Genomic DNA, 25,530 nt, shown 5'->3' on the forward strand with positions numbered 1-25,530 from the left:
CGTAGCTATTCTGTCCCTCGTTCTGTTAGCCCGTGTTCTTGGAGGGCAGAGACAGTGTCTTACTCCGCTCTGCATCCCTAAGGCTCCCACATGGATCAGTAATTACTTGCTGAACAAATGAGTAACCAAACAAAGGCGTAATCGGGTTGCCTTGGTGGTGGTTCTTGGATCTAAGAAGATGGTGAAGGAAAGGACATTTGGAGAAGGTGTCTCCAGTGGCAAGTAGAAAGAGGAAAAAATGATTTTGAGAAAAATGAAACAAAGATTACTGCTTTTGAACAGAACCTATTCACTGTGAAGATAAAAACCCAAGTGCTTTCATTAACACTTAAGAAATTCATCAGGATCAAGTTAATGGTCTACTCATCTTGATTACAGATAATAAATAGTGTAAGGTCTTTATATTTGTTCTATTCTGAGATTTAAGCCCTCAGGGACCCAGAAAGGTGATGCTGGGAATTTATGAAGGAACTTCCCTTTGAAGAATTTCTGAGCTGGAGTCTCAGAGATCATACCCTCAGCTGGGCTCAAGATGTGTGGGCCTAAAGCCTCTAGGAGTGCTCCTTGCACATGCAGAAGGAGTTTTAAAAATCTGGTACCATTCCTTTAGCTTCCTGTATTTTTTCCAATCATAAGAGCAGCGGCAAACATGTATTTAAAAATACTAAGTATTTGTCCTATACCAGTCAAGACTGCCTTGTCCTGCCAGGCCTCTGTGATGGAATTGAGAACACCAGGTATCTTCTCTGTAGTGGCTCTGAAATCCAACCTGTTTGATCTTACCTAGCATTGGTCTACAGTTTGTTCATCTACAAAATAGGAAGGTGCCTTTTTTTGTGTGTAAATTCAGATATCATTAATATACAATCTTATGAAGGTTCCACATGAGCAACATACGGTTTCAACAATCACCCATATTATCAAGTCCTCTCCCTGAAATCCCATTGCAGTCACTGTCTATCAGCATACTAAGATGCTATAGAGTCATTATTTGTCTTCTCCATGCTCTACTGCCTTCCCCATGACCTACCTATAGTGTGAGTGCTAATTATAATGCCTCTTAATCCCCCTATTCCTCCCTCCCCACCCACCCTCCCCAACCCCTTCCCTTTGGTAACTGCTAGTCCCTTCTTGGAGTCTGTGAGTCTGCTGCTTTTTTGTTCCTTCAGTTTTGCTTTGTTGTTATACTCTACAAATTAGGGAAATCAATTGGTACTTGTCTTTCTCTGCCTGGCCTATTTCACTGGGCATAATACCCTTTAGCTCCATCCATGTTGTTGCAAATGGTAGGATTTGTTTTCTTCTTATGGCTGAATAATATTCCATTGTGTATATGTACCCCATCTTCTTTATCCATTCATCTACTGATGGACACTTCGGTTGCTTCTATATCTTGGCTGTTGCAAATAGTGCTGCAATAAAGATAGGGGTGCTTACATCTTTTTGAATCAGTAATCTTGTTTTCTTTGGGTAAATTCCTAGGAGTGGGATTCCTGGGTCAAATGTATTTCTATTTTGAGTTTTTTGAGGAACCTCCATATTGCTTTCAACAATGCTTGAACTAATTTATATTCCCACCAGTGTAGGAGGGTTCCCCTTTCTCTACAACCTCTCCAGCACTTGTTGTTTCTTGTCTTTTGGATGTTAGGAAGATGTTTTTCTTACTTGGTTATTGTTATGGCTTGAGTTGTTTACCCTGAAAATGTTGGAGTCCTAACTTTCAGTACCTCAGAATGTAACCTTATTTGGAAATGGGTTTTTATGGTGGTAATCAAGTTAAAGTGAGATCATTAGGGTGACTTAATCCAATATGACTGGTGTCCTTATAAAAGGGGAAATTTTGGGCACAGAAATAGTCATGTACAGAGGGAGGATGGTGTGAAGAGATACAGGGAGAAGATGGCTATCTCCAAGCAAATGCCTGAGGCCACCAGAGGCTAGGAGAGAGGCCTGGATATTTCCCTAGTGCTTTAGAGGGACCATGGCACTGCTAACACTAGGTGACTGAACTTCTGGCCTCCAGAACTGTGAGGCCAGAACAATAAATTTATGCTGTTTTAAGCCATCCAGTTTGTGTTACAGTACTGTGTTATGGCAGCCATACAAAATGAATATAGTTAGTTTTAAAAGTTGGACTTTAGAATTAGTGGGTCAAATGGTATTTCTATTTTAAGTTTTTGAGGAACCCCTGTACTGCTTTCCATAGTGGCTATACCAATTGACATTGCCATCAACAGTGTAGGGGGTTCCCTTTTCTTCACATCCTTGCCAGCACTTGTTATTTCTTTTGGATAGTGGCCATTCTGACTGGTATGAATGTGACATCTCATTGTGATTTTGATTTGTATTTACCTGATGATTAGTGAGTGGAACCATGATGTTGACCAACTGTATTTCTTCTTTGGAAAAATGTCTATTCAGGTCCTCTGCCCATTTTTTACTGGATTATTTGTTTTTCTGGTATTGCGTCATAAGAGTTCTTTATATATTTTGAATGTTGGCCCCTCATGGGATATATAATTTATGAATATATTTTCCCATACCATAGGTTGCCTTTTTGTTTTGTTGATGGCTTCCTTTGCTGTGCAGAAGCTTTTTAGTTTGATGTGGTCCCTCTTGTTTATTACTTTTCCCTCTTGTTTATTTTTGCTTTCATTTCCCTTGCTTGGAGAGATATAATCCAGAAAAAAATTACTCATGTTTATGTTTAAGAGATTTTTGCTGTGTTTTCTTCTAATAGTTTTATGGCTTCATGTCTTACATTTAGATCTTTAATCTTTTTACTTTTGTGTATGGTGTTAGAGAGTAATCCAGTTTCATTCTCTTACATGTAGCTGTACAGCTTTCCCAATACCATTTATTGAAGAGACTCTCTTTTTCCCACTGTATATTCATGGCTTCTTTACTGTATATTAATTGACCATATATGTGTGGATTTATTTCTGGACTTTCTGTTGTGTTGCATTGATCTATGGGTCTGTTCTTGTGCTAATACCATATTGTTTTGATTACTATAGGTTTGTAGTAGAGCTTGAAGTCAAGGAGTGTGATACTCCCAGATTTGTTCTTCTTTCTCAAGATTGCTTTGGCTATTTGGGATCTTTTGTGGTTCCATATAAATTTTAGGATTATTTGCTCTAGTTCATTGAAAAAATGTCATTGGTATTCTGTTTGGGATTGCATTGAATCTGTAAATTGCTTTGGGCAGGATAGCCATTTTGACATTAATTCCTTCTGTCCATGAGCATGGGACAGATTTCCATTTATTTGTGCCTTCTTTAATTTCTCCCATGAGTGTCTTACAGTTTTCAGAGTACAGATCTTTCACCTCCTTGGTTAGGTTTATTCCTAGGTACTATATTCTTTTTGATGCAATTGTAAATGAAATTATTTTTCTGATTTCTCTTTCTGCTAGTTCATTGATAGTATTTAGGAATGTAACAGATTTCTTTATATTGATTTTATATCCTGCAACTTTACGGAATCCAGTTATTAGTTCTAATAGTTTTTTGGTCAAGTCTTTAGGGTTTTCTTTATGTCATATTATGTCATCTGCAAATATTGACAGTTTTACAACATTGACAGTTTGAATGTATTTTATTCCTTTTCTTATCTGATTGCCCTGGCTAGGACTTCTAGGGCTATGTGGAATAAAAGTGCTGAGACCTTGTCTTGTTCTTGGTCTTCAAGGAAAAGTTTTCAGCCTTTCATTACTGAGTATGATGTTAGCTATGGGTTTGCTATATGTGGCCCTTATTATGTTGAGGTAGGTTTCCTCTGTACCCATTTTATTGAGAATTTTTATCATGAATGGATGTTGAATTTTGTCAAATGCTTTTTCAGCACCAATTGAGATGATCATATGATTTTTATCCTTTCTTTTGTTAATGTGGTGTATCACATTGAGTGATTTATAAATACTGTGCTATCCTTGCATTCTTGGAGTAAATCCCACTTGGTCATAATGGATGATCCTTTTGATGTATTTTTGAATTCAGTTTGCTAATATTTTGTTGAGGATTTTTGCATCTATGTTCATCAGAGATACTGGTTTGTAATTTTCTTTTTTTGTGGTTTTTTTTTCTGGTTTTGGTATTAGAATGATGCTGGTTTCATAGAATGAGTTTGGGAGTATTCCCTCCTCCTCTTCTATTTTTTGGAATTCTTTAAGAAGGATAGGTATTAGCTCTTCTTTAAATGCCTGATGGCATTCTCCTGTGAAGCCATCTGATCCTGGACTTTTGTTTGTTGGAAGGTTTTGGATTACAAATTCAATTTGTTACTGGTAATCTTTTCAGATTTTCTGTCTCTTTCTGGGTCAGTCTTTGAATATTTTATATTTCTAGGAATTTGTCCATTTCTTCTAGGTTGTCCAATTTATTAGTATATAATTTTTCATAAAATTCTCTTGTAATTCTTTGAATTTCTGTGATAATGACCTTCTTTGTCTCTTGTTCCTTTCTTTGTTTTGAAGTCTATTTTGTGTGACTTCATTCTCAGTCTATGCATGTCTTTAGGTCTGAAATGAGTCTCTTGTGGGCAGCCTATAGATGGGTCCTATTTCTTTATCCTTTCAGCCACCCTATGTCTTTTGATTGGTGTGTTTAGTCCATTTGTATTTAAGGTAATTCCTGATAGGTATGTACTTATTGCCATTTACAAATTGTTTTCTGGTTGTTTTCCATAGTTCTTCTCTGTTCCTTTCTTCCTTTCTTATACTCTTCTCTTGCTATTTTTGGTTTTCTTTAGTATTGTGCTTGGATTCATTTTTTGAAAAATTTTAGGTATCTATTATAGGCTTAGGTTTCTGGTTAACATAAGGTTCACAGATAGTTTCCTAAAAATATAGCAGTCTATATAAGGTAGTTGTGGCTCAGTTTCAAACACATAGTAAAAGTACTACTTTTTTGTTCTTCCTCCATACTTTATGTATATGATATCATCATCTATATTTTTTGTGTATCCCTTGACTAATTTTGTTCATAGTTGATTTTAATACTTTTGTTTTTGAACTTCATGCTTGCTTTGTAAGTAATTGGTGTACTACCTTTACTGTAGGTTTATTTTCACTGATGAAAATATTTAGTCTTAAGAACATTTTCATCTAAACAAGTCCCTTTAACATTTAACAAAGAAGTCCCTAACATCCTGTAAGGCCAGTTTAGTGGTGGTGAATTCTTTTAACTTTCATTTTTCTGGGAAACTTTTAATATCTCCCTCAATTCTGAATGATAACTTTGCTGGGTAGAAAATTCTTGGCTGTAGGTTTTTCCCCCTCCAATACTTTGAATATCACTACCTTCTAGCCTTTAAAGTTTCTGCTGAGAAATCTGCTGATACCCTTATGAAGTTTCACTTACAGGTAACTGTTGGCCTCTCTCTTGCTGCTTTTATGATTTTCTCTTTATCTTTAATCTTTGCTGTTTTAATTACCACGTGTCTTGGTGTTGTCTTCCTGGGGTTCATCTTGTTCATGGCTCTTTGTGCTTTCGGGACCTAGATGTCTAATTCCTTTTCCAGATTGGGGAATTTTTCAGCTATTATTTCTTCAAATAGAATTTCTACCCCTTTGTCTTTCTCTTCTCCTTCTGGGACCCCTATTATGCAAAAATTGTTTGAGTTGGAGTTGTCATACAGCTCTTTTAGCATCTTCTCATTTTTGGAAGTTATTTTTTATAACTGTTCCTCAGCTTGGTTACTCTGCAATTCTCTATCTTCCATCACACTGATTCATTCCTCTGCCTCCTCTATCCTGCTTTTTATTCCATTGTATTTTTCATTTTGGTTATTGTACTCTTCCATTCTGAATGGCTCTTTTTCATATTTTGTATCTCTTTGTTGAAATTTTCTTTGAGGTTGTGAATTGATTCCCCCATTTTAGTGAGTATCTTTATGACTGTTGCTTTAAATTCTTTATCAGGAAGATTGCTCATCTCCATCTCATTTAGCCCATTTTCTGGTGTTTTTTCTTGTTCTTTTGTTTGGAACATATTTCTCTACCTCATTTTTTCTGAGTCTCTTGTTTCTTCCTTTGTATTAGATAGATAAGCTATGCTTCCTCATTTTCAAAGCAATGGCTTTGTGAAGTGTGCATCCTGTGGTGCCCAGAAACTCAAGACCTTCTTCTCCCCAGAGCCTGGTTCTCTGTTGCAGCTGAACTGTGGTTTCTGTTGGTGGGCTATGGGTAGGGCCTGCCTTTCTGCCTGTCTGTGAGCCATGGCTGATCCCCACAGCTAGCCTCTGCATGCACTTTATATAATGTGAGGCACTTCTGCTGGGATTCATTGTGGGCGGGGCCATCCTCTGTCTGCCCGTCAGTAATGGGAGACTGCTGCCAGACTGAACATGCCAGGTGGGGCAGGCACACCATGAGGTGCTGGGGTTGAGCCAGTGGGGTAGGTGGAGAGCCCCAGAGCTAGCTTCTGCCAGTGCCTGGCCAGTTTGGCTGGGGGAGGCTGGGAAAGCTGGGGAAGTATTGTCTGTACTCTGCCTGCCAGTCAGCAAAGTTGGACCACTGCTGCGCTGAGCAGACCAGGTCAGGTGGGTATGCAGAGAAGTGCTGCTGCAGGGTTGAGCTGCTAGCAAGGGAGATGGAGAATTTTAAAGCTGTTTCCTGTAAGCTCCTGACAGGTTGGGCTGAGTGAGGGCTGGGGAAGTGTTGTTTGCCTGCCCTTTCTCCTCTTTCTCCTGACCCTTTGGTATACTTTTCACTCCTGGAAAATATTTCAAACTGCTGCCTCTGTGTTGGGTCTCAGTGGGATTGACAGAGCATGCCTGTCCTCCACAAGTGACAGGAGTGTCAGCCCCCCACAGCACCCCAGTTCCTCTGGTGTCCAGCCCCATTAATCATCAAAGCCCAGTGCAATGTGGACTTACAGTCCCGGAGCAGATCTCCAGAGCCAGGTGTGATGGATTCCTGAGCATTTATCCCCTCCCCTCTCTGTTCTCCTTCCTGCTTATAGGCTGGGATTGGGGAAGGGCTTGGTCCCAAATGATCACAACTCTGCCCCTTTATCCTTCCCAGTGTGTTCCTCTCTTCTTCACCACGTGTAGGTGGTTTGTTCTGCTGTCTTCATTTTTATGGTTAGTTGTATTTGCTGTAGTTGCTTCCTCAGTGTGCATGTGGGAGGAGGTTTTCGCCTTGCCATCCTATTCTACCATCTTTCTCCTAAAAGTTGGCCATTGTTTTTAATAAGTATACACATGTACATATTTCTTAGTTCTATCTACTGAAAGGGTCTAATAGCAATGTATATATTCTAAGTCCAGATGTGAGTCAGGTACTGTTCTTTTATTAATAAAACCAGGGTTCTTTGAAGAAATAGCTGATTTTTGAGCTGGACAGGGAGAGTAAAGATAAGCCTGGGACCCAGTAATTCTACTCCCAGGAATTTATCTGAAGAAAACAAAATCCTTGATTTGAAAAGATATATGCATCCCCATGTTTATTGCTGCACTATTTGCAATAGCCAAGATATGAAAGCAACCTGTTTCCATGGATAGATGAGTGGATAAAGAAGACGTGGTACATATACACAATGGAATATTAGTTAGCCATAAAAGGAAAAGAAATCCTGCTATTTGCAACAACCTGGATGGAGCTAGAGGTTATTATGCTCAGTGAAATAAACCAGGTGGAGAAAGACAAGTACCATATGATTTCACTTAATTTTTAGAGTAGAAAAACAAAGCAAAACAGAAAGAATAAAACAGCATTAGATTCATAGAAAGTGACTAGTGGTTACCAAGGGGGAGGAGAGGGGGAACAGGTGGGAGGGAGAGGGGGAGGGCATAAAAGGGCACAATTGTTCATGATCACAGTATAAGTTGATCTTGGGGACTGTTAAACCACTGTGATGTACATTTGAAACCAACATAAGATTGTATGTTAATGGTATTTTTTTTTATTAAGGTATCATTGATATACACTCTCATGAAGGTTTCATATGAAAAACATTGTGGTTACTACATTCACCCATATTATCAAGTACCCCCCCATACCCCACTGCACTCACTGTCCATCAGTGTAGTAAGATGCCACAGAGTCACTACTCGTCTTCTTTGTGCTACACTGTCTTCCCCGTAACCCCCACAACACAATGTGTACTAATCATAACACCCCTCAATCTGCTTATCCCTCCCTCCCCACCCACCCTTCCCTATCCCTCCCTAGTCCCTTCTTGGGTTCTGTGAGTCTGTTGCTGTTTTGTTCCTTCAGTTTTGCTTCATTGTTATACTCCACAAATGAGGGAAATCATTTGATACTTGTCTTTCTTCACCTGGTTTATTTCACTAGAGCATAATACCCTCTAGCTCCATCCATGTTACTGCAAATGGTAGGATTTGTTTTCTTATGGCTGAATAGCATTCCATTGTGTGTATGTACCACATCGTCTTTATCCATTCATCTACTGATGGACACTTAGGGTGTTTCCATGTGTTGGCTATTGTAAATAGTGCTGTGATAAACATATGGGTGCATATGTCTTTTTTAATCTGAGAATGATACTTTGATAAAAATTAAGATAAGCTGGAACATCCTTTATCAGAAAATAAAGGAGTGGTCAAAAAATGTTCAGGATTTGTCAAAGGGCAATTACTGGGTAAAAACCTGATGACCCACATGAAATTTACATAGACTCAAAATCTCTTTGCTAAAATTATTAATTGCAGAGGGAAAAACAGTAAATTTATTGTGGGCAAACCTGAGGGGTGGGGCCTGGGGTAACACTTTAATGGGTGATCAATGTTAATATCACCAATAATGGGATAAAACATCATGTCCTCCTGATGTGATACTATGAGGACACAGTATCACATTTGTGATAATCCCACCCAGAAAGAAACAAATTAAACTGAATCTAATGAGGAAACATCAGAACTCCAAACTGATGGATTCCTTTTTTTAAATGGATTGAATGTACTCTTAAAAAATGGCCATGTCGTGCGACAGTGGAAAGCTGAGGATATCTTCCAGAGTGAAGGAGTCTAAAGAGACAAGATAACTAAATGCAATGTGTGCTCCTGGATTAGATCCTGAACTGGAAAAGAAATTCCTATAATGACCATCATTTGGACACAAGTAAAATTTGAGTATTGACTATATTATATAGTAATACTGTAGCAATGTTAAATTTCTTGATTTTTAAAAATTTGTATTGTGATTATGTAAGATAATCTTGTTCCTAAGAAAGACTCATTGAAGTATTTAGAGGTCAGTGTACACAATGTCTGCCATTTACTCCAAATAACTTAGAAAAAATATGTGTGTACACATGCATAGAGCACAGATGTGGCAAAATGTTAACAATTGGGGAAGGTGGGTGTTGGGTATAGGAGTTTTTTGTACTTCTCTTGCAGCTTTTCTCCAAAGTTATTCTGAAAACAAATTCTTGTGTATTTTTTATTAAAGTATCATTGATATACAATCTTACGGAGGTTTCACATGAGCAATATTATGGTTACTACATTCACCCATATTATCAAGTCCCCCCTGACACCCCATTGCAGTTGTAGTAAGATGCTATAGAGCCACTGCTTGTCTTCTCTGTGCTATACTGCCTGCCCCGTGACCCCCCTAAATTATGTGTGTTAATCATAATTTGCATTTATTTTAAATTTCTTCTTGCTCCTTCCCTGATACTTAAAAAATCTTTTTTCCCTTCTCCCTCCTACTCAGAATCTGGAGTCCTTATTGGGCAAGAGTTTAATTGAAAATTTACCAGGGAAATGGCACGGGAGATATGGGAATTGGTATCACAATGGGGATGAAATGACTAGCTCTGAGCAGCTGAGGAGGAAATGCTGCTTTTCTGCTTTGTTGCAGGCTCTGTTCTGGCTGAAGGGCTGTGGTTTGAGGTCCGCCCCACCTCCCTTGTTCTGGAGGGAAAGGGAAGCATTTTAGTCACAGGAATCTTGTCATTATTTCATCTTAATTTCATGATTGGAAACTGAGAGGAAAGGGGGAAATCACAAAGGAAGCAAGAAAGATATGTATCCATATTATTCATCAACTCTTCCCTTCTTAAATAGCCAGGTCATGCAAAAGTGTGTGGGATCTCTAATATAGACGGATCTATCAAGCTAACCTGAGACCATTTTTGAAAAATGCTTCACACTGGACTATTGTGTGGTTAAAGTTCTTTAATATCCAGAATAATGCTGGTATGATACAGAAAAGCATCCAGTCCTCATGTCCGTATTGTAATTCCAGTATTTACAGTAGGTAACTACATTCCAATCCAGAGATTAGGTACAGATTTCACAATTACAAAGAGGCAAACATCAACATCACTCTGAAAGGACATTCACCAAGCAAAGCAGAAGTCAGAAATAGTGACAAAATGCTTTAACCAAAAGTTGCACTGATAACAGTCCTACACAAGCCTTCAAATTCACAGCCAAGAAGAAACAAACCACAACATTAGCAACATAGCAGCCAATAGGTAACCAGTCACGGCTGTGCATAGTTTACCATAGACAGACCTTTGGAGACTGGGGGCATAGAAGGCTCAGGATTTAAAGTCAGCCCACATCCCACCCACCCGCCTGCGGCCCCTGTAGTTTACAACAGGATCTGCTAATTCTGAGGGTCCTATTTTAAAGAAGTCCAGTTTCTTCTAGTAGTTTGGGGCTTTTTTTTCCCTCATCTATTTCAAGGCTCACAGGTAGTCTGCAAAAACAAGTGCTTCCCAAACCAGTGATAAGGAAGGAAGCATAGGGCTCTCAATTTCACAAAGTGATGGACAAAAAAGACTAATTCCTAGGCAATTATAGAGTGTGAAAGTGTGCTCCTAACCCCTTGCCCCACCCCGCCCCCACCCTGTTCTGTATTCTTTTGTTTGAATTAGCTTGTTTCTCTACGGTGACCGGTGAATGCCCACCATGGGCCCAAAGTGCCATTCTTGGAGGGATTTTCATTTTTTTCAGAAATCAAAGCCTTGAACTAAAAGAATCAACTGCATATCTAGAGCTGGTGGAACAGGTTTGCTCTGAAATCACACCCTGTTGGTATCACATAGGCCTGGGAGCCTCTGTCCTGGAGAACTGAGCCAATTAATATTCTCTACCAAATTTCTGGCAGGTGTCAACCCGCCCTTCATAAAGGCTCAACAACTATGTTACTTCTAAGTGTTTCATCTCAACATCAAGTCCCCACAGGGCTGGAGGAGAAGCCTCGATGTACCAGCTTTGTCCTGCCTGGGTTCTACTGCCCTAAAGCCCTCTTTGGGCTTCATGTAAGAGGCTGATTTGCTTTTCAGTGGTAGATTGAAGCTTTCCTGTACACAAGTATATACCTAATTCCCAGGACAACTAATTCAGCTATTTTTACATCCCCTTAGTGAATGAGGCTGAAAAAGAACTGGCCTGTATTAAATGAAATAAAGTCTGGAGATTTTTAAACCACCACAGATGTAGTCAACAAGTTAAATAATGAGCTCTCTGACAGGAGCGTTTCATGTTTAAAATTCTGGTTGTGTGCTACACTGCTTTCCTTGTACTCCCTTGTTAGCTGTAGGCACCATTAAAGGTTCAATTTCTTGCACGTTGATTTATTTTCAGAATTATCAAAAAAAAATCTTAGATTCAATGAGTTCTTACATAGATTCCAAAAGTTAGTTTTTTTTGTCATTCTGATACTCTAAAGTGTGTCATGTTGATAACTTTTATTTTTGTACATTATTGTGACTTACATTTTGTTTTTAAAGATGAGACTTTCATTTTTAGTGATCATATCCTGCTTTGCTGGGCCTCAACTGTACTTTTCTGGGCTTTTCATCTTTGATGGTAAATTTTGAGAGGAATGAATAAGTCATTTCTGAGCCATGATTTGAAGGAAATTAAAAAAAAAAAGAAAGCCTTTCCCAGACCATCCCTCCAAGTAGCACTCCTGACTCAAGGCAGCACAGTGACCTGCTTGTGTCTGAATGTGAACTGGGGTCTGGATGAGGGAAATTGGGGGCCTACAAAAGAGCTCTGGAGAAAGTTTGAAAGCACAGAGTGAAACCAAATTTGTTTTCTACATTTTGCCTCAGGTTTGACTTTTGAAGAGGAAAGACCTCTAAAAACAATTTAAGAGAACCGTGACTGAGTAACTTGGAGAATATCTTAATGCAGTGAAGGGCTATTATACAACTAGTCATCTCAAAACAGAGCATGACTAAATGGGTCTAATTGGCATGAAATAGAATATGTGATATTTGTTTAGGTAAAAGGAAAAATTCCTACTGGTAAAAACTAAAATAACTGGCCAAGGAGACTTGGTCATCTTATTTGCAGAACAGAGACCCCTTTAAAGGATTGGTGTGATCAGTCCTTCCAGAGCCAGGATTCCGAGAGGAAGGCTGGCTCTGTGGAGGCCAGGATGGTTTCACTGGGTGCCAGGAACTGGCATCAGCTGGGAAAGGGAGAAGCAAGATCTTTACTCAGATGTAGGGACAGGAAAACATACCATGGTACAGAACACATAATAGCTGTGTAATAAATACTGATGAGTTGATAAAGAAATGGAGTCTTAGAAGCCATTTGAATGTCACTTTTGTTAGCAGGTGACACTGACTTACAGTCTTCTGGTTCTCATTGGCACAAGATTACTTCATAACACATATTGCACAAAACTCTGTGACAGGTTTCCACAGAGAAAGCTTTCCACCCAGTCTCTGCTGCTCTGCCAGAAGGTCAGGCATAAGCTGTCTAAGTCATTGCTCCTGGTGGCCCAGCCTGCCTGCTCCTATGAAAGGCCATGAGTCTGTCTCTGTACCTCAGCTGCAAACTCCACTGGTGTCAGGCAGCCTTGGTCATAGTCAGGAATCATTCAACATGGCAGTGATTGTGGCAGCTGTGACTCCTTTTTGGCAACAGACCTCAGGCCTTTATGAAGCCCTCAGAGGCTCAAACTGGAAGATGTCTTTTTTGAAATTAAATAAATGAGAATCAGCTCATCCATCTTTAGAGGAAGCTGATTATGGCCATTCTTTTGAGGGGAGTTGTTTACTTTTCAGGGGAGCTTGCTGTTCCCCTGCCAGTACAACTTTTCTTCTACTTTTTTCTTTTTCCATCTGCAAAGCAGCAGCATCTTAAAGGTTTTCCTGAAGGTTTTGTTGCAGAGGGCATAGCAAATGGGGTTAACAGTGCTGTTGACGTAGCACAACCAGTAACCCAAGTGCCACAAGGTGACCGGAACACATTTGTCACAGAAGGTGGAGACCAGGACCATGATGTTATACGGAGTCCACGTGATGATAAAGGCCAGGAGAATGGCACTCAGGGTCTGGGCTGCTTTCCTCTCCTTGACCAGGACCATTCTCTTCCGTTTGGTCATTTGGTGGCTGAGGTTGGGATCAAGGCCTTTTGGGGAAGAGTCCTTGGACACTGGGAAGGAGCAGGGCATGATTTTCACCTTGTGGCAGCCATTGTTGGTCTTCTGGGTCCCATCAGCCTTTACCACTAATCGGCACTTATAGGCCCCACATTTTTGATTCTTGGGTCTGTGAGCAGCAGTTGGAGACAGGAAGCATTTCTGGGCGTCATAGTTGTTTTTTGCAGTTAGAGCTTTCACAAAAGTTTCCTTGGTCTCTTTAGCATGGCATTCTTCCCTGGGGCTTTCCTTGCCTTGAGTCTCATAGACCAGCTGGAAGACAGGGTCAGCGGTGGGCTTGTCCTCATCCTCTGAGGAGGCATAGCTGCTGCAGGTTGTGAGCGGCTCAGCTTTCGCCCACTCCAGGCTTGGGCCACTGGCTTGGGACGGCTTCCCAGGGGTGGAGGTGCTTCTGTGGGAGGATGACCACGAGGCTTGGTTCCTTCCCCTCTGGGCCAGTGTGGGTTGAGGGCAGCTGAGGCAGGACCTGAGCAGGGCTTTGTGGGCTGGCTTTCTCTTCTCGGCTCCGGCCATGGAGTCAGAGCCCTGCAGGTCAGCCAGGTCCTTGGTCCGCTTCTCTGTTTCCCGGTAGATTCGGCAGTAGAGGATTGTCATGACAGAAACAGGGATGTAGAAGGCAGCAATGGCAGTGCCAAAAGTGATGGTGGGCTCCGAGAGGAACTGAATCTGGCACTCATCTGCTGGTACTGTCCGCTGCCCAACCAGGTACTGCCAGCAGAGGATTGCTGGGGCCCAGAGGATGAAGGAGACCAGCCAGGCCAAGCCAATCATGATGCCAGCCCTTCTGGGCGTGCGCTTGGCCCGATAGGTCAGGGGTCTTGTGATAGAAAAGTAACGGTCAAAACTAATCACCAGGAGGTTCATGACGGAAGCATTGCTAGCCACGTAGTCCAGTGCAAGCCAAAGGTCACAAGCCAGACTCCCGAGAGCCCAGCGTCCCATGAGGATATAGGTGGTGTAGAGGTTCATGGAGAAGATCCCAATGATGAGGTCTGCACAGGCTAAGCTGAGCAGGTAATAGTTGTTCACCGTCTTCAGCTGACTGTTCACTTGGAAGGAGATCATGACTAAGACATTGCCCACAATGGTGATCAGGCTTACCACGGCAGTCACAGCAGCAATGGTGATGACTTCCCACAGCCCGTGACGCTCCAGAGGCTGGTGATTCACTGGGGTGCCATTGACAGTGGTTGCATTGTGGTAAGATTCCCCTTCCATCCTGGTGCAAGACCTTATTTTAGGATTAAGTTGTAGGACTAGACTGTTCTCTTGTCTCACCTCTCCTTGGCCAACTTCTGGAAGACAGGGAAACACATTAGCTCCACTCACCAGCATGAATTTCTTTACCGCTCATTGTCTATCATTTTTGACAGAGTATTAAGTGTGGCCACACACATATTCAGAGCAATATGCTGAAAGCTCTAAAGTTTGCATAGAATTTTTATAATGGCATCATCCCTTTGCTTTTTATAATTAACCAGTGCCTGAGAGCCTTTCTAGCATATGAGGCTGCTGCCCTCTTGTGGTTACACTAGGTAATTTAAAAAAGGGCTGGGAAAATAAGCGGGAATTCCATCTTGTAGGGATAATCAGTGTTAACAGTTTAGTAGGTATTTTGACAGCTTTACCCTATGCATATGTAACAAATATGAAACACGATTATTTTTAAATGGGTGAAGTTTTAATGTTTACACTCTGAATTTTGTTTTTTACTTAACAAATCATCAGGACTTCTTTTGTATCAGCACATATTTTGGACCAAAGCTTTTTTTTTTTCATTTAAATGACTGCAATTATCCTATTTAATGGGTATGCTATATTTAATCAACCCATTGACAAATTCCAACTTTTAAAAATAAAAGGAAAATTTCCTTTTCTAGGTTAAAATCTATGTGCAGTATAAAAAGCTCCAATGGTTAAAAAAGTGTAACTGGTAAAAGAGAGATCCCCTCTCACCTCTGACCTCCAAGATCCAAATCCCCCTTTTCCAGAAGTAACCACTATTAACATTTCTTATCTTTCCTTCCAGAGACATAACATATGCATGCAATATATATTTGATAATATGTGAAAGATACCATTTCAATTATAATATTCAGGTACCATGACATGATGATAGTGAAGGGAGAAGTCTTTTTAATGATGCTCAAATTGTAGCATGTGGGCAATACCTGCTCTGCTTACTGGCTGGTTTTGATACTTGTTTGATAATTGGTATAAAGAAGACAAACTTGTGAAGGCTATAGATTTTCTTGGCATTGTTTTATATTTTCAACTATATTTTAGATGTTTTTCTAATGCCTCAAATTCAATAAGGAATTGAATTGATAGTGCCTTATATCAGAAAGGCTTCCTGATCTTGCACCTTTCACCCTCACATCCAAATTAATGCAGTCCAATCAACCCATGAAATATCCCTTTCATGGGTTCCTTTTTATTCTTGCAGCTCCCACTCTGGTCCAGCCTTCAGTTACCTTATGCCCATTACTCCTAAGGCATCAAAGCAAATTCCCAAGATGCCAGGTCATCAGACAGAGAGTCCCTAGCACCTGAAAAGACCAAAGTTACTCTACACCCTACAATTCTATGGACAAATTCCATCATGGACTTGTTCTGGTTGTCAGATCTAAGCTGCACAGTTCAAGAAAAGACATACTGAAATCCCTTCCTTTCTCATTCACTTCTTTTCTTCCTTCCCTTAATACATATTTACTGAATGTCTCTTGTGTGACAGATTCTCAAGCTGGAGATACTATGGAAAATGACACCAGTGGGGATATAAACAGGTAATAAGTATCAGGGTCAGAGCACTGCATGTCAGAGGTGCACATGGGAAGGACATCAAACCCAGTCCAGTGGAGTAGAGGAAGCACTTCCTGAGGAAAAGATGTCTAACTGAGACTTAAAGCATGAGTGGGCTTTAGCTAAGCCATGGCGGTATGTGTGTGAGTGGGCTGGGGAAACAGTTAGCCTCCGATGGGAAGGGCATGTGTGTAAGCCCAGAGATGAAAGTAAGCCTTATGTTGGAGGGAGCTTGAGAAGTGAGAGGTGAGACTAGAAAGGTTGAGGGTGGGGTAGGAGGGACAGGAGTAGACTTGAAAGAAAAATCCACTTTCTAGGGGAACTCTGTCAGCTATTTCCAGACTCCCTGTCTTCTCTGAAGGCAGTCCCAACATACAGGGTGTTGGGGGCATTAGTCTGGAGAGAAGTAATAAAATGAACTGATGGCTGAATTTTTCTAATCAAGTCTTCAAAATAGAAATAAACAGTGTTTTGGAAGGATTTAATTTTTCCATTTAATTTTACTAGAAGTTAGTGAGCAGTTATGAAAGGTTCTGGGAATTCAGGTGTGCACGTTCTGTGGACACGTGTATAATAGGGGGTTTATCCTTTCTGACCTGTTTCCTCATTTGCAAAAATGAGGAAATTGGACTATGGGATCTATGATACCTACATTAAAAAATATTTTTTTATTAAGGTATCACTGATACACATTCTTATGAAGGTTTCACATGAAAAACAATGTGGTTACTACATTCACCCATATTATCGAGTCCCTCCCATACCTCATTGCAGTCACTGTCCATCAGTGTAGTAAGATGCCACAGAGTCACTACTTGTCTTCTCTGTGCTACACTGTCTTCCCGTGACCCCCCCTACACCATGTGTGCCAATCATGATACTCCTGAATCCCCTTCTCCCTCCCTCGCCACCCACCCTGCCCCATCCCTCCCCTTTGGTAACTGCTAGTCCCTTCTTGGAGTGTGCTGCCATTTTGTTCCTTCAGTTTTGCTTCATTGTTATACTCCACAAATGAGGGAAATCATTTGGTATTTGTCTTTCTCTGCCTGACTTATTTCACTGAGCATAATACCCTCTAGCTCCATCCATGTTGTTGCAAATGGTAGGATTTGTTTTCTTCTTATGGCTGAATAGTATTCCATTGTTTATATGTACGATATTTTTTTTATCCATGCATCTACTGATGGACACTTAGGTTGCTTCCCTATCTTGGCTATTGCAAATAGTGCTGTACTAAACATAGGGGTGCATATGTCTTTCTGAATCTCAGAACTTGTATTCTTTGGGTAAATTCCTAGGAGTGAAATTCCTGGGTCAAATGGTATTTCTATTTTTAGTTTTTTGAGGAACCTCCATATTGCTTTCCACAATTGTTGAACTAGCTTACATTCCCACCAGCAGTGTAGGAGGGTTCCCCTTTCTCTGCATCCTCGCCAGCATTTCTTGTTCCTAGTCCTTTTGATGTTGGCCATCCTAACTGGTATGAGGTCAGATCTCATTGTGATTTTAATTTGCATTTCCCTGATAGTTAGTGATTTGAAGCATCTTTTCATGTGCCTGTTGGCCATCTGAATTTCTTCTTTGGAGAATTGTCTGTTCAAATACAATACCTACATTTTTATGATTTTGTACCTTACAATCTGACAGTTAATTTTATGTGTCAGCATGGCAAGGCTGTGGTACCCAGTTGTTTGCACCTGAATCTAGATGTTTCTGTGAAGGTGTTTTTTAGGCTAACATTTAAATTAGTAGGCTGAGTAATGCAGATTATCCTCCAACACCTGGGTGGGACTCATGAATCTGTTGTGGGAAAAGACTGAGGTCCCCAGAAGAAGAAATCCTGCCTCCAGACTGCCTGCATATTCAAGATTACAACATTGACTGTTGCTGGAATTTCCAGCCTGCTGGCCTATACAGCACAGTTCATGCTTGCTAGCTCCCAAAGTCCTTAAACACTCCTTAAAAATCTCTCTCTGATAAATGGAATAAACACTTCAATAAATGGAAAAGAAGATAATTTATAGTGGCAACATCTCATAATCATATAATCATAAACATACAATCATTCAAAACCTATTTCCATCACTTACTGTATGACTCTGGACATGTTACTTAACCTTTTTAGGTCTCAGATATTTTAAAGTGGGAACACTAAGAGTCTTTACATTGTTGCATTGTTTTAAGGATTGAACAAGATAGTCTACATTAAGTGTTTCATACAGTGCCTGACCCAAAGGAACATCCATCACAAAGTAGCAATCTGGCAAAAAAGAACATGGAAATGACTCTTTCTATGGGGGAATGGGTCTGAGGCAAGGCCCATTAAGGGACAGGTGGCATAAAACCACGAGGCAATACTTTTGTGACCTTGAGCAGCTGTTTGAGATGCTCCGTGGTGCCAATGACACTTTCCCTTTGGATTTTATAGTTGGTGCTCCCCTGCTAAGGCCAAAACACCGAAGCAGAATAACCTTGAGGAGCCAAGGCTAACAGTCTGCTTCAAAGTCTGATCACTGGGATGGACTACTTCAAGATACCCGATTAAAAAAAATGGTTCCATAGTTAAATAAATTGAGAAAATACCATCTATTATATAAAAGTTTCAGAGATTCAGATTATATAAAACCCTCATGGGCCCAGTGAAGGCTGAGAGGTCCTGAGGTCAAAGACAATATTTAATTTGTTTCACCCAGAGGTGGTTTAGTGTATCTCACCTTTTTCAGAGAGCATCTGCTGGTATCCTGTGGAACCCAGGGACCACACTCAGGAAGTACAGTTTGGTTGGTAACATTCTGAACTAGGAGTATGGAGATCTGAGTTCTCATTTCAGCTACCGTCTTGTGATTTGGGACAAATCTCTGGGCCTCGGTTTCCTCACATGTAAAGTTAAGAGACTGGAATTATTTATGCTCAAAATGCTTTCAGGGGTTTCCTATAGACCCATGTTGGAAAACATTGCATACTGTATTAATTTTAGATGCCAACTTTCCTCATTCCCAGATAGGGAAGTGGTGGTTATTTGCAGGCTCTGGAAGCTAGCATGTGAAAGCAGCTCTCAGCCAATATTGAGTCCTCAGTTTATCATCTTTTAAGTGGGTATAATAATATCTATCTTACAGAGTTGCATTGAAGACTCCCAAGCAAGAAAATGTAGGGAAACTAACAAGTCTACTCTAATATCAGTGTGGGGTTTTAATCATTCCAGAATGAAGGGCTAGTCCAGGTAAGTGGATCTCATCACAGGCTGCTCATTAGAATCACCTGGGAGCTTTTGAAAAACACTAATGTCTGGGCCTCCAGATCTGTTAACTCAGAATCTATGTGGGAGAGACTTGGGCATCATGTCATTTTGAAATTCCTTAAGTGATTCTCATTTGCACCCAGGGTCTAAAACCAATGACCTTCCTGGATCCTTGCTACTCAGGTGTAATCAACAGACAGGCAGTACTGGCATCCCCTGGGGGCACACTAGAAATCAAAGAACCCCAGGACCAGTCAGTTCTTCTTAAAATGCAACATGCTTCTGAATTACCTGGAGGATCTTGTTAAATTGCAGAAGGGTGAGGTTTGCAATTCCACATTTCTCGAAAGCTCCCAAATGCTCTCTATTCACTGATCCATGAACTGTACTTTAAAAAGCAAGACTGAGGATAATTTCTGAACTTCTTAGAAGAGGGAAGCATAGTTTACAAAGGTGCTGTTGAAACTGGAATTCTCCAGCTGAAAATGTGCAGTAACATTTGGATCGCCCTCTGCCTTCCAAGTACATTTTATTTCTCCTGTTTGAAATGAATGTTTCTTTTCCAGCTTTGCTTCCCTCTATTCTTTCCATTTTTATCCTGCCTCATTTCAGAGAGAATGATTTTTCTGGATTCCTAAGCTGCTAGGAGTGGACAGAACTTTCCCTAGACAGAGGTACTGGGACATGAGGTAGGTTCCAGGACCGAAGGATTGGTTTCTTTTTGTGGATGATAGATCAGTGTGAAAACTGAGTTTCAGGCATGATAGTCTTCCACAATAACCTTTCTAAATCATTAAATGGTTTTTGAGCAAGAGATCGTGTTTGTGAAGGAATAATTCTTACTATTTTTGCTGGTTGTGGAGGCAAATTAAATGTAAGGGTCATATATCAGGAGTGTGAGAATTCATCTAAGTTCTTATTTGGTTACTCAGACTTTTAAAGTTGCCATTTTTCACTATAGTGTTAAGAGTATGTTTATTTCTAGTGTGCCAGCAAATAATAATCTCTGGTTTATTTTTCACCATTCAAATAACCCCAGAGTAATGTCTCCTTTTTCCCAAACTTGGCAGATTGCTTCTTGCTTCGTTGTTATCAATAAATTACAAATAAAGCAAGATAACATAAAAAACAAAAAGGTAAAACTATGTACCAAATGAATCCTTTCCTTGTGGAGTGGCCTTGATGAGTTATGAGGCTTTTCATAAGATGAGCTTTGCTTTTCTGAAATACCTTTTGTCTGAGAAGCTTTATGTCTGAATCACTTCACTGTTTCTATAGCAACCATAGTGGAGAACTTTAATCGCATCTTCAATCCAGGGCTATCAGGACATCGTAACCAGTTCATGTAGTTTGCAGAGTATTCATGAACTACTTCCTCCACTGCCTTCCTTTTTAAGGATGAATTAAGAGAAAGTTAAATGCACTTGGTAAGGTTGGGTCAGAGAGAACTTCCAGTGATGGAATGTGTGAGTAAGGGAGGTGCTGGATTGCCTTTTCTGGTTTCTATTTTAAAGTAAGGTCTATCTAACCTCTTCTAACTGATAGAGCAGAGTGCTGTCCAAAGATATAGTGTGATTAAGAAATGATTTCTTAATGTTGCTGAAGGAATATCTGGAGCAGAATTTTAACACATTTTTAGAAACATGTTCTGTCTTCACCACTGCTAGATGTGGTGCAGCATCTGAAAGATATACAATAGTCCTTGAACTGAAGGAGTTAGTCTTACAGTTCTAAGAAAAAGGATATAAGAATTAAGTTGCACCTTTACACATTTATGTGACAGAAGTCTATTACCAGGGACATCGAATGGTTCCATTTCTTTGTAGGACAGGAAAACAGAGGTGGTCTTGCTTTACATGAAGGCATAAACTGGAGCCATTCAGTGCACTCACTGTGTCCCCTCAGGTCTTGGAGTTGCCTGGCTGCATTTGTTGGGATCAGTCTTATTATTCCAGAGTACTGGGTAAATAATGATCATTTTTTTCTGTGTATCATGAAAACTCTGGGAGGTACTGCCACAAACAGATTTCTGTAAAAATCTGAGAGTCCAGAAGGTTATCGCTCTGTTGTCCAGGTCTTCCTAAAAGGCTTAAAAGGTATAGATTACATATTCATCTTTGAATTCCCAAGGATAGTGTGTTGTTACTGAAGCAACAGGAGAATGTTTCAAGGAGGGACTGACCAACTCTATCAAATGACGCTGATGAAACCAAGATTAGGGCTGACACCGGACTACACTGGGCTCCAGGTGAAACTTGGTAAGTCATTTTGGTGAAGTGGTGTACCTGAAAGTCTTGTGGAGTGGACTAAGGAGCGAATGGGAGAATTGGAGACAGTGCTATAGATTGTTTTGAGGAGCTCTGCTGTAAAAGGTAAAAGTTAAAATAACAGAAATGTAGCATGTTTATATGATCCATTAGAAAGTAAAAACTGATGTGTAGGAGGAAGGGCTGTTGCTGGAGAGATGTTCTCAAGTAGGTGGATAGGGATAAGACCTAGTGCAATAATACAAGCATTGATTTCTCACAGGAGCAGAGACCCTTCTGAGTAGCAGGGGAGAAGGCAGAGTATATGGGTACAGATAGAGGTAGGCTGTGGGTTGTAGTACTAGCAGTAGTGGAAATTCTGTTCTCATTGCTTCCATTTCTCTGTGAAACAGCAAGGTCAGCAGTTGAGAGTGAGGATGGAGGGATCAAGCTGTGAATTCTGTATGTTAGAGCAGTTTGCTCCATTCACTTTTGGGAGTTCTCTACCCGTACTCCAGCTCTAGAGGTCAAAGCATCAGTGTGTTCCGACAGTTCACTTGTCCTTATCTTCACAAGGTTACAGGCTGGGGTCTGACCTGAAAGGACAGCACCTGCCAAAGTCCCTCCTCCTGTAGCCTGAGAGCACCTCCAGAGTGGATGCTGGTGTTCAGAAACACATAGGAAATAAAAAGACATCTTTTTGAGAACTTAACAGTGTTTTCCAGTTTGCATTGCTCATATCCTAAGCATCAGAAATCAAACTGTAGAAAATCTGCCTGCCTACAAAGAGAGGAATCAGGAAGATGCATTTATTCCATCAAAATTGTACTTGCAAGGGGACAGTGCTTTTACTTTTTAAAAGGTCTATCGTAACATCTACTTCATCAAACAGTGGCAGCTTTTAAGATCCATGGTCTTGCACTAGGAATTAGGTTTTCTTGTAATGTTTGAAGCCTCAAATACTACTTTGAGACAGTGGTTCTCAAACTTGATGGGGGTTTATTAAACCTGTGATTGCTGGACCTCACCCCATTTCTGATTCTGGGGGGAGACCTGAGAATTTGCATTTCTAACTAGTTCCCAGGTGATGCTATGTTGCTAGTCCACATTTTGAGCATACTTGCCTTAAAGAATTAAGTCCTATATATTTAAAAATATGCAAAAAGTGTAGTTTATTTTCTGAAGGAGCTACCTATATAATTCGGCATATTTTGGATATCTCATGGATATTACCTAAGGAAAACTGAAATTTTTATTCATGCAATTAGCATGTATTTAAAATCAGGACCCATCAAGTAAGAGCCATAGTGGAAAATCCTCCTTCCCTTTGTTATTTGTAAAATCAAAAGGTTTCTGGTTTCTTGCAGTGCAGGAGGTATTTGTGTGCTGTTTTCATCTTGATGACAAGTCACCTTTTTCCATGTAGTCAGAATCAAATGAGGAAAGCACACTCAACATCCTGGTTGAAAGAACTTCAGCCAGTGGTGTCCTTTGATCAGCAAGTGTTAGCAGGGGACCTCAGAATTCACCATAATAACAACACTCCTGGCTGAACTGAAAAACCCTTGATTTTAATACAGTCCTTGGACTTCTCATGGCATCTGCTGCATAGACGTAACAATAGATTCTGAAAACAGACCAGGTATGAATCCCAGTATTGCCATTTGTTAGCTTCAGTAAATTATGTAACTCCTGTGTGACTCAGCTTTCTTACTTGTAAAACAGGAATAATAATATTTACTTTATAGGTATATTATGAAAATTAAATGAATCAGTATTTATGAACTGCTTGGAATAGTGCCAGACACAAAATATATGTTAAGTAAATGTCCACGAGCAAGTCTATTTGTGACCTACTGAGGTTGGCTACAACTGAAACCCACTGACTTTAAACCTCCTAACTCCGGAGGTTTCCTGAGGGATAGCTATATAATGGTTCTCATTCAGGATGGTTTTGTCTCTTAGGGAACATCTGGCTGTATCTGGAGACATTTTTGGTTGCCACAAGTTGTGTGTGTATGGGGTGTTGCTGATGGGTAGCAGCTGGCAGGTAGAGGCTAGGCGTGGTGTTACACATTCCACAATGCATAAGACAAGCCACCGCCACAAAAAATTACCCAGTCCTAAGTGTGCCAAGTTGAGAAACCCTGATTTGGGTGTGATCTGGTGTGAGACTAATATGTAGATCTTCATCTTGGTGAGATGGTGTGCAGGTAAATATTTAACAACTCATTTCGGCCTGCCCCACCCCCACTAAAGCACCAATTTGCAGAAATTTGCCAATTTTCCACAGTGATCCATTTCAAGCTACCAACTTTATATCACTGGATGTAGCACTAGGGAGAGGGAATGTTCCAAACCATCGTAGTTTGTACCCACAGAGGGCATGTTCATGGGCTCTTAAACATGCTTCATTTCTGTTTGTATCTCCTGTTAGCTCCTTTATGGTATGCAGAAAAAAGAATAAAATTCTTGTTCCTATTCCCATCCTCCTTGTTTAGAGTTTCTAGGGGTGGTATTACAGAATTTGAGTTAGCACATGGATGAATAACTTAATTCTTAGTACCACTGACAATCCTAATTTCACAAGTAGAGCCAAGGAAAAAAGAAGGAAAACAGGGTGTGGAGGAATAAAATAAAGGGACAGGCTGGAGAACAGTAGAGAGGGAAAGAAAAATTGATGCACTATGTGGGAAATAGTAGGGTCTACTGACAAAAGTATTAAGACAATGAACTAACAAAACAACAGAATACAATGTTAAGAAATACTATCATTCTGACAACCTTCCTGAGACATCCCCTCCCAACAGTGTATTCCCTCTCTTGACCAAGGGTGCCATTAACTACCTGGTCACTCAAGCAAGAAACCTGGGCATCACCCCTAACTTCTCACCCTGACCTCCCCACTTACAGTTGGGCACAAAATGCTATCAATTATCCCATCTATCCCATTATCTATTTCCTTGGTGCTCAACTTAATTCTTGCCCTAATTATTTGTGGCTTAGACTATTCTGTTTTTCCTAATGGCTCTGCCTAGAATAATAATTCTTTACAGAATGATTTTCTGGATGTAGGGGTTAACAGCATAGACTGAAGCCATACCGCCCTGGATTCTGATCATCCCATTACTTACCAGCAATGTGATCATGGAATTACTTAACATCTTTTAGATCTCTTGTCTGCAGTACAGAGACCACACTAGCGCTACGCCAGGGCTGCTGTGAGGTTTAAATGAAGGGCTATGTGGGAGTATTTATAACTGGCTCTGTGTTACTGTGTTTAAGAAAGCTCCCTACTCCCACTTACCAACCAGGCAAACTCCTGCTCTGGCCTTGGCTCAAGGGTCCATTTCTCATGAAACCCTGGGTGATTCATTTAGGCATAGCTTAACTCTTCGTCCCTTGGGCCTTCACCTTGAACCTCTTGCTGCACTCAGACATACATCATCTGTTTGCAGGGTTGTGTTCTGTGTGGAAAGTGAGCTACTGGAGTGCATGGACCAAGGCTTTTTTTTTAAAAACTCTTCAGGATCAAGCACTGTGCCTGACACAAGACTGGACAATTAGAAACAATGACGTGTTAACTGTATGTGGATATAAGTAAGGGCCAGAAAGGACTAGGAAGGAAAACACTTTTGCTATGCTGATTGGATGACAGACGTTTTAGACATTGTTTTTATTTTCATGTGGTTTCTGTAACAAAGTTAAAAATGGCTTCCATGTATATAACCAATTACTCTTCTTCCCCTTGGTTAAAATAAATGGATCCATAAAACGGAATACTACTTAGCAAAAAAAAAGGAGCAAAATATTAAATCATAAAATACGGATGAGTCTCCAAAACTTTCTACTGAATAAAGTAG

At 40.3% G+C, this 25,530-nt stretch overlaps 1 protein-coding gene across 1 annotated transcript in view; it reads right to left on the minus strand.

The window, feature by feature from the left end:
• Positions 1 to 9,517: 9,517 nt before the first annotated feature.
• The window catches only part of CHRM5 (cholinergic receptor muscarinic 5), an 86,518-nt gene continuing 70,505 nt past the window's right edge, over positions 9,518 to 25,530 (minus strand). The window contains exon 2 of the mRNA XM_017660812.3: positions 9,518 to 14,673. Within this exon, the coding sequence (XP_017516301.1) occupies positions 12,998 to 14,596 (1,599 nt within the window). The 5' untranslated portion in view covers positions 14,597 to 14,673 and the 3' untranslated portion in view covers positions 9,518 to 12,997. The remainder of the gene's footprint in view (positions 14,674 to 25,530) is intronic.

This window comes from Manis javanica, chromosome 8 (assembly GCF_040802235.1).
Source record: "Manis javanica isolate MJ-LG chromosome 8, MJ_LKY, whole genome shotgun sequence".
Lineage (NCBI taxonomy): Eukaryota > Metazoa > Chordata > Mammalia > Pholidota > Manidae > Manis > Manis javanica.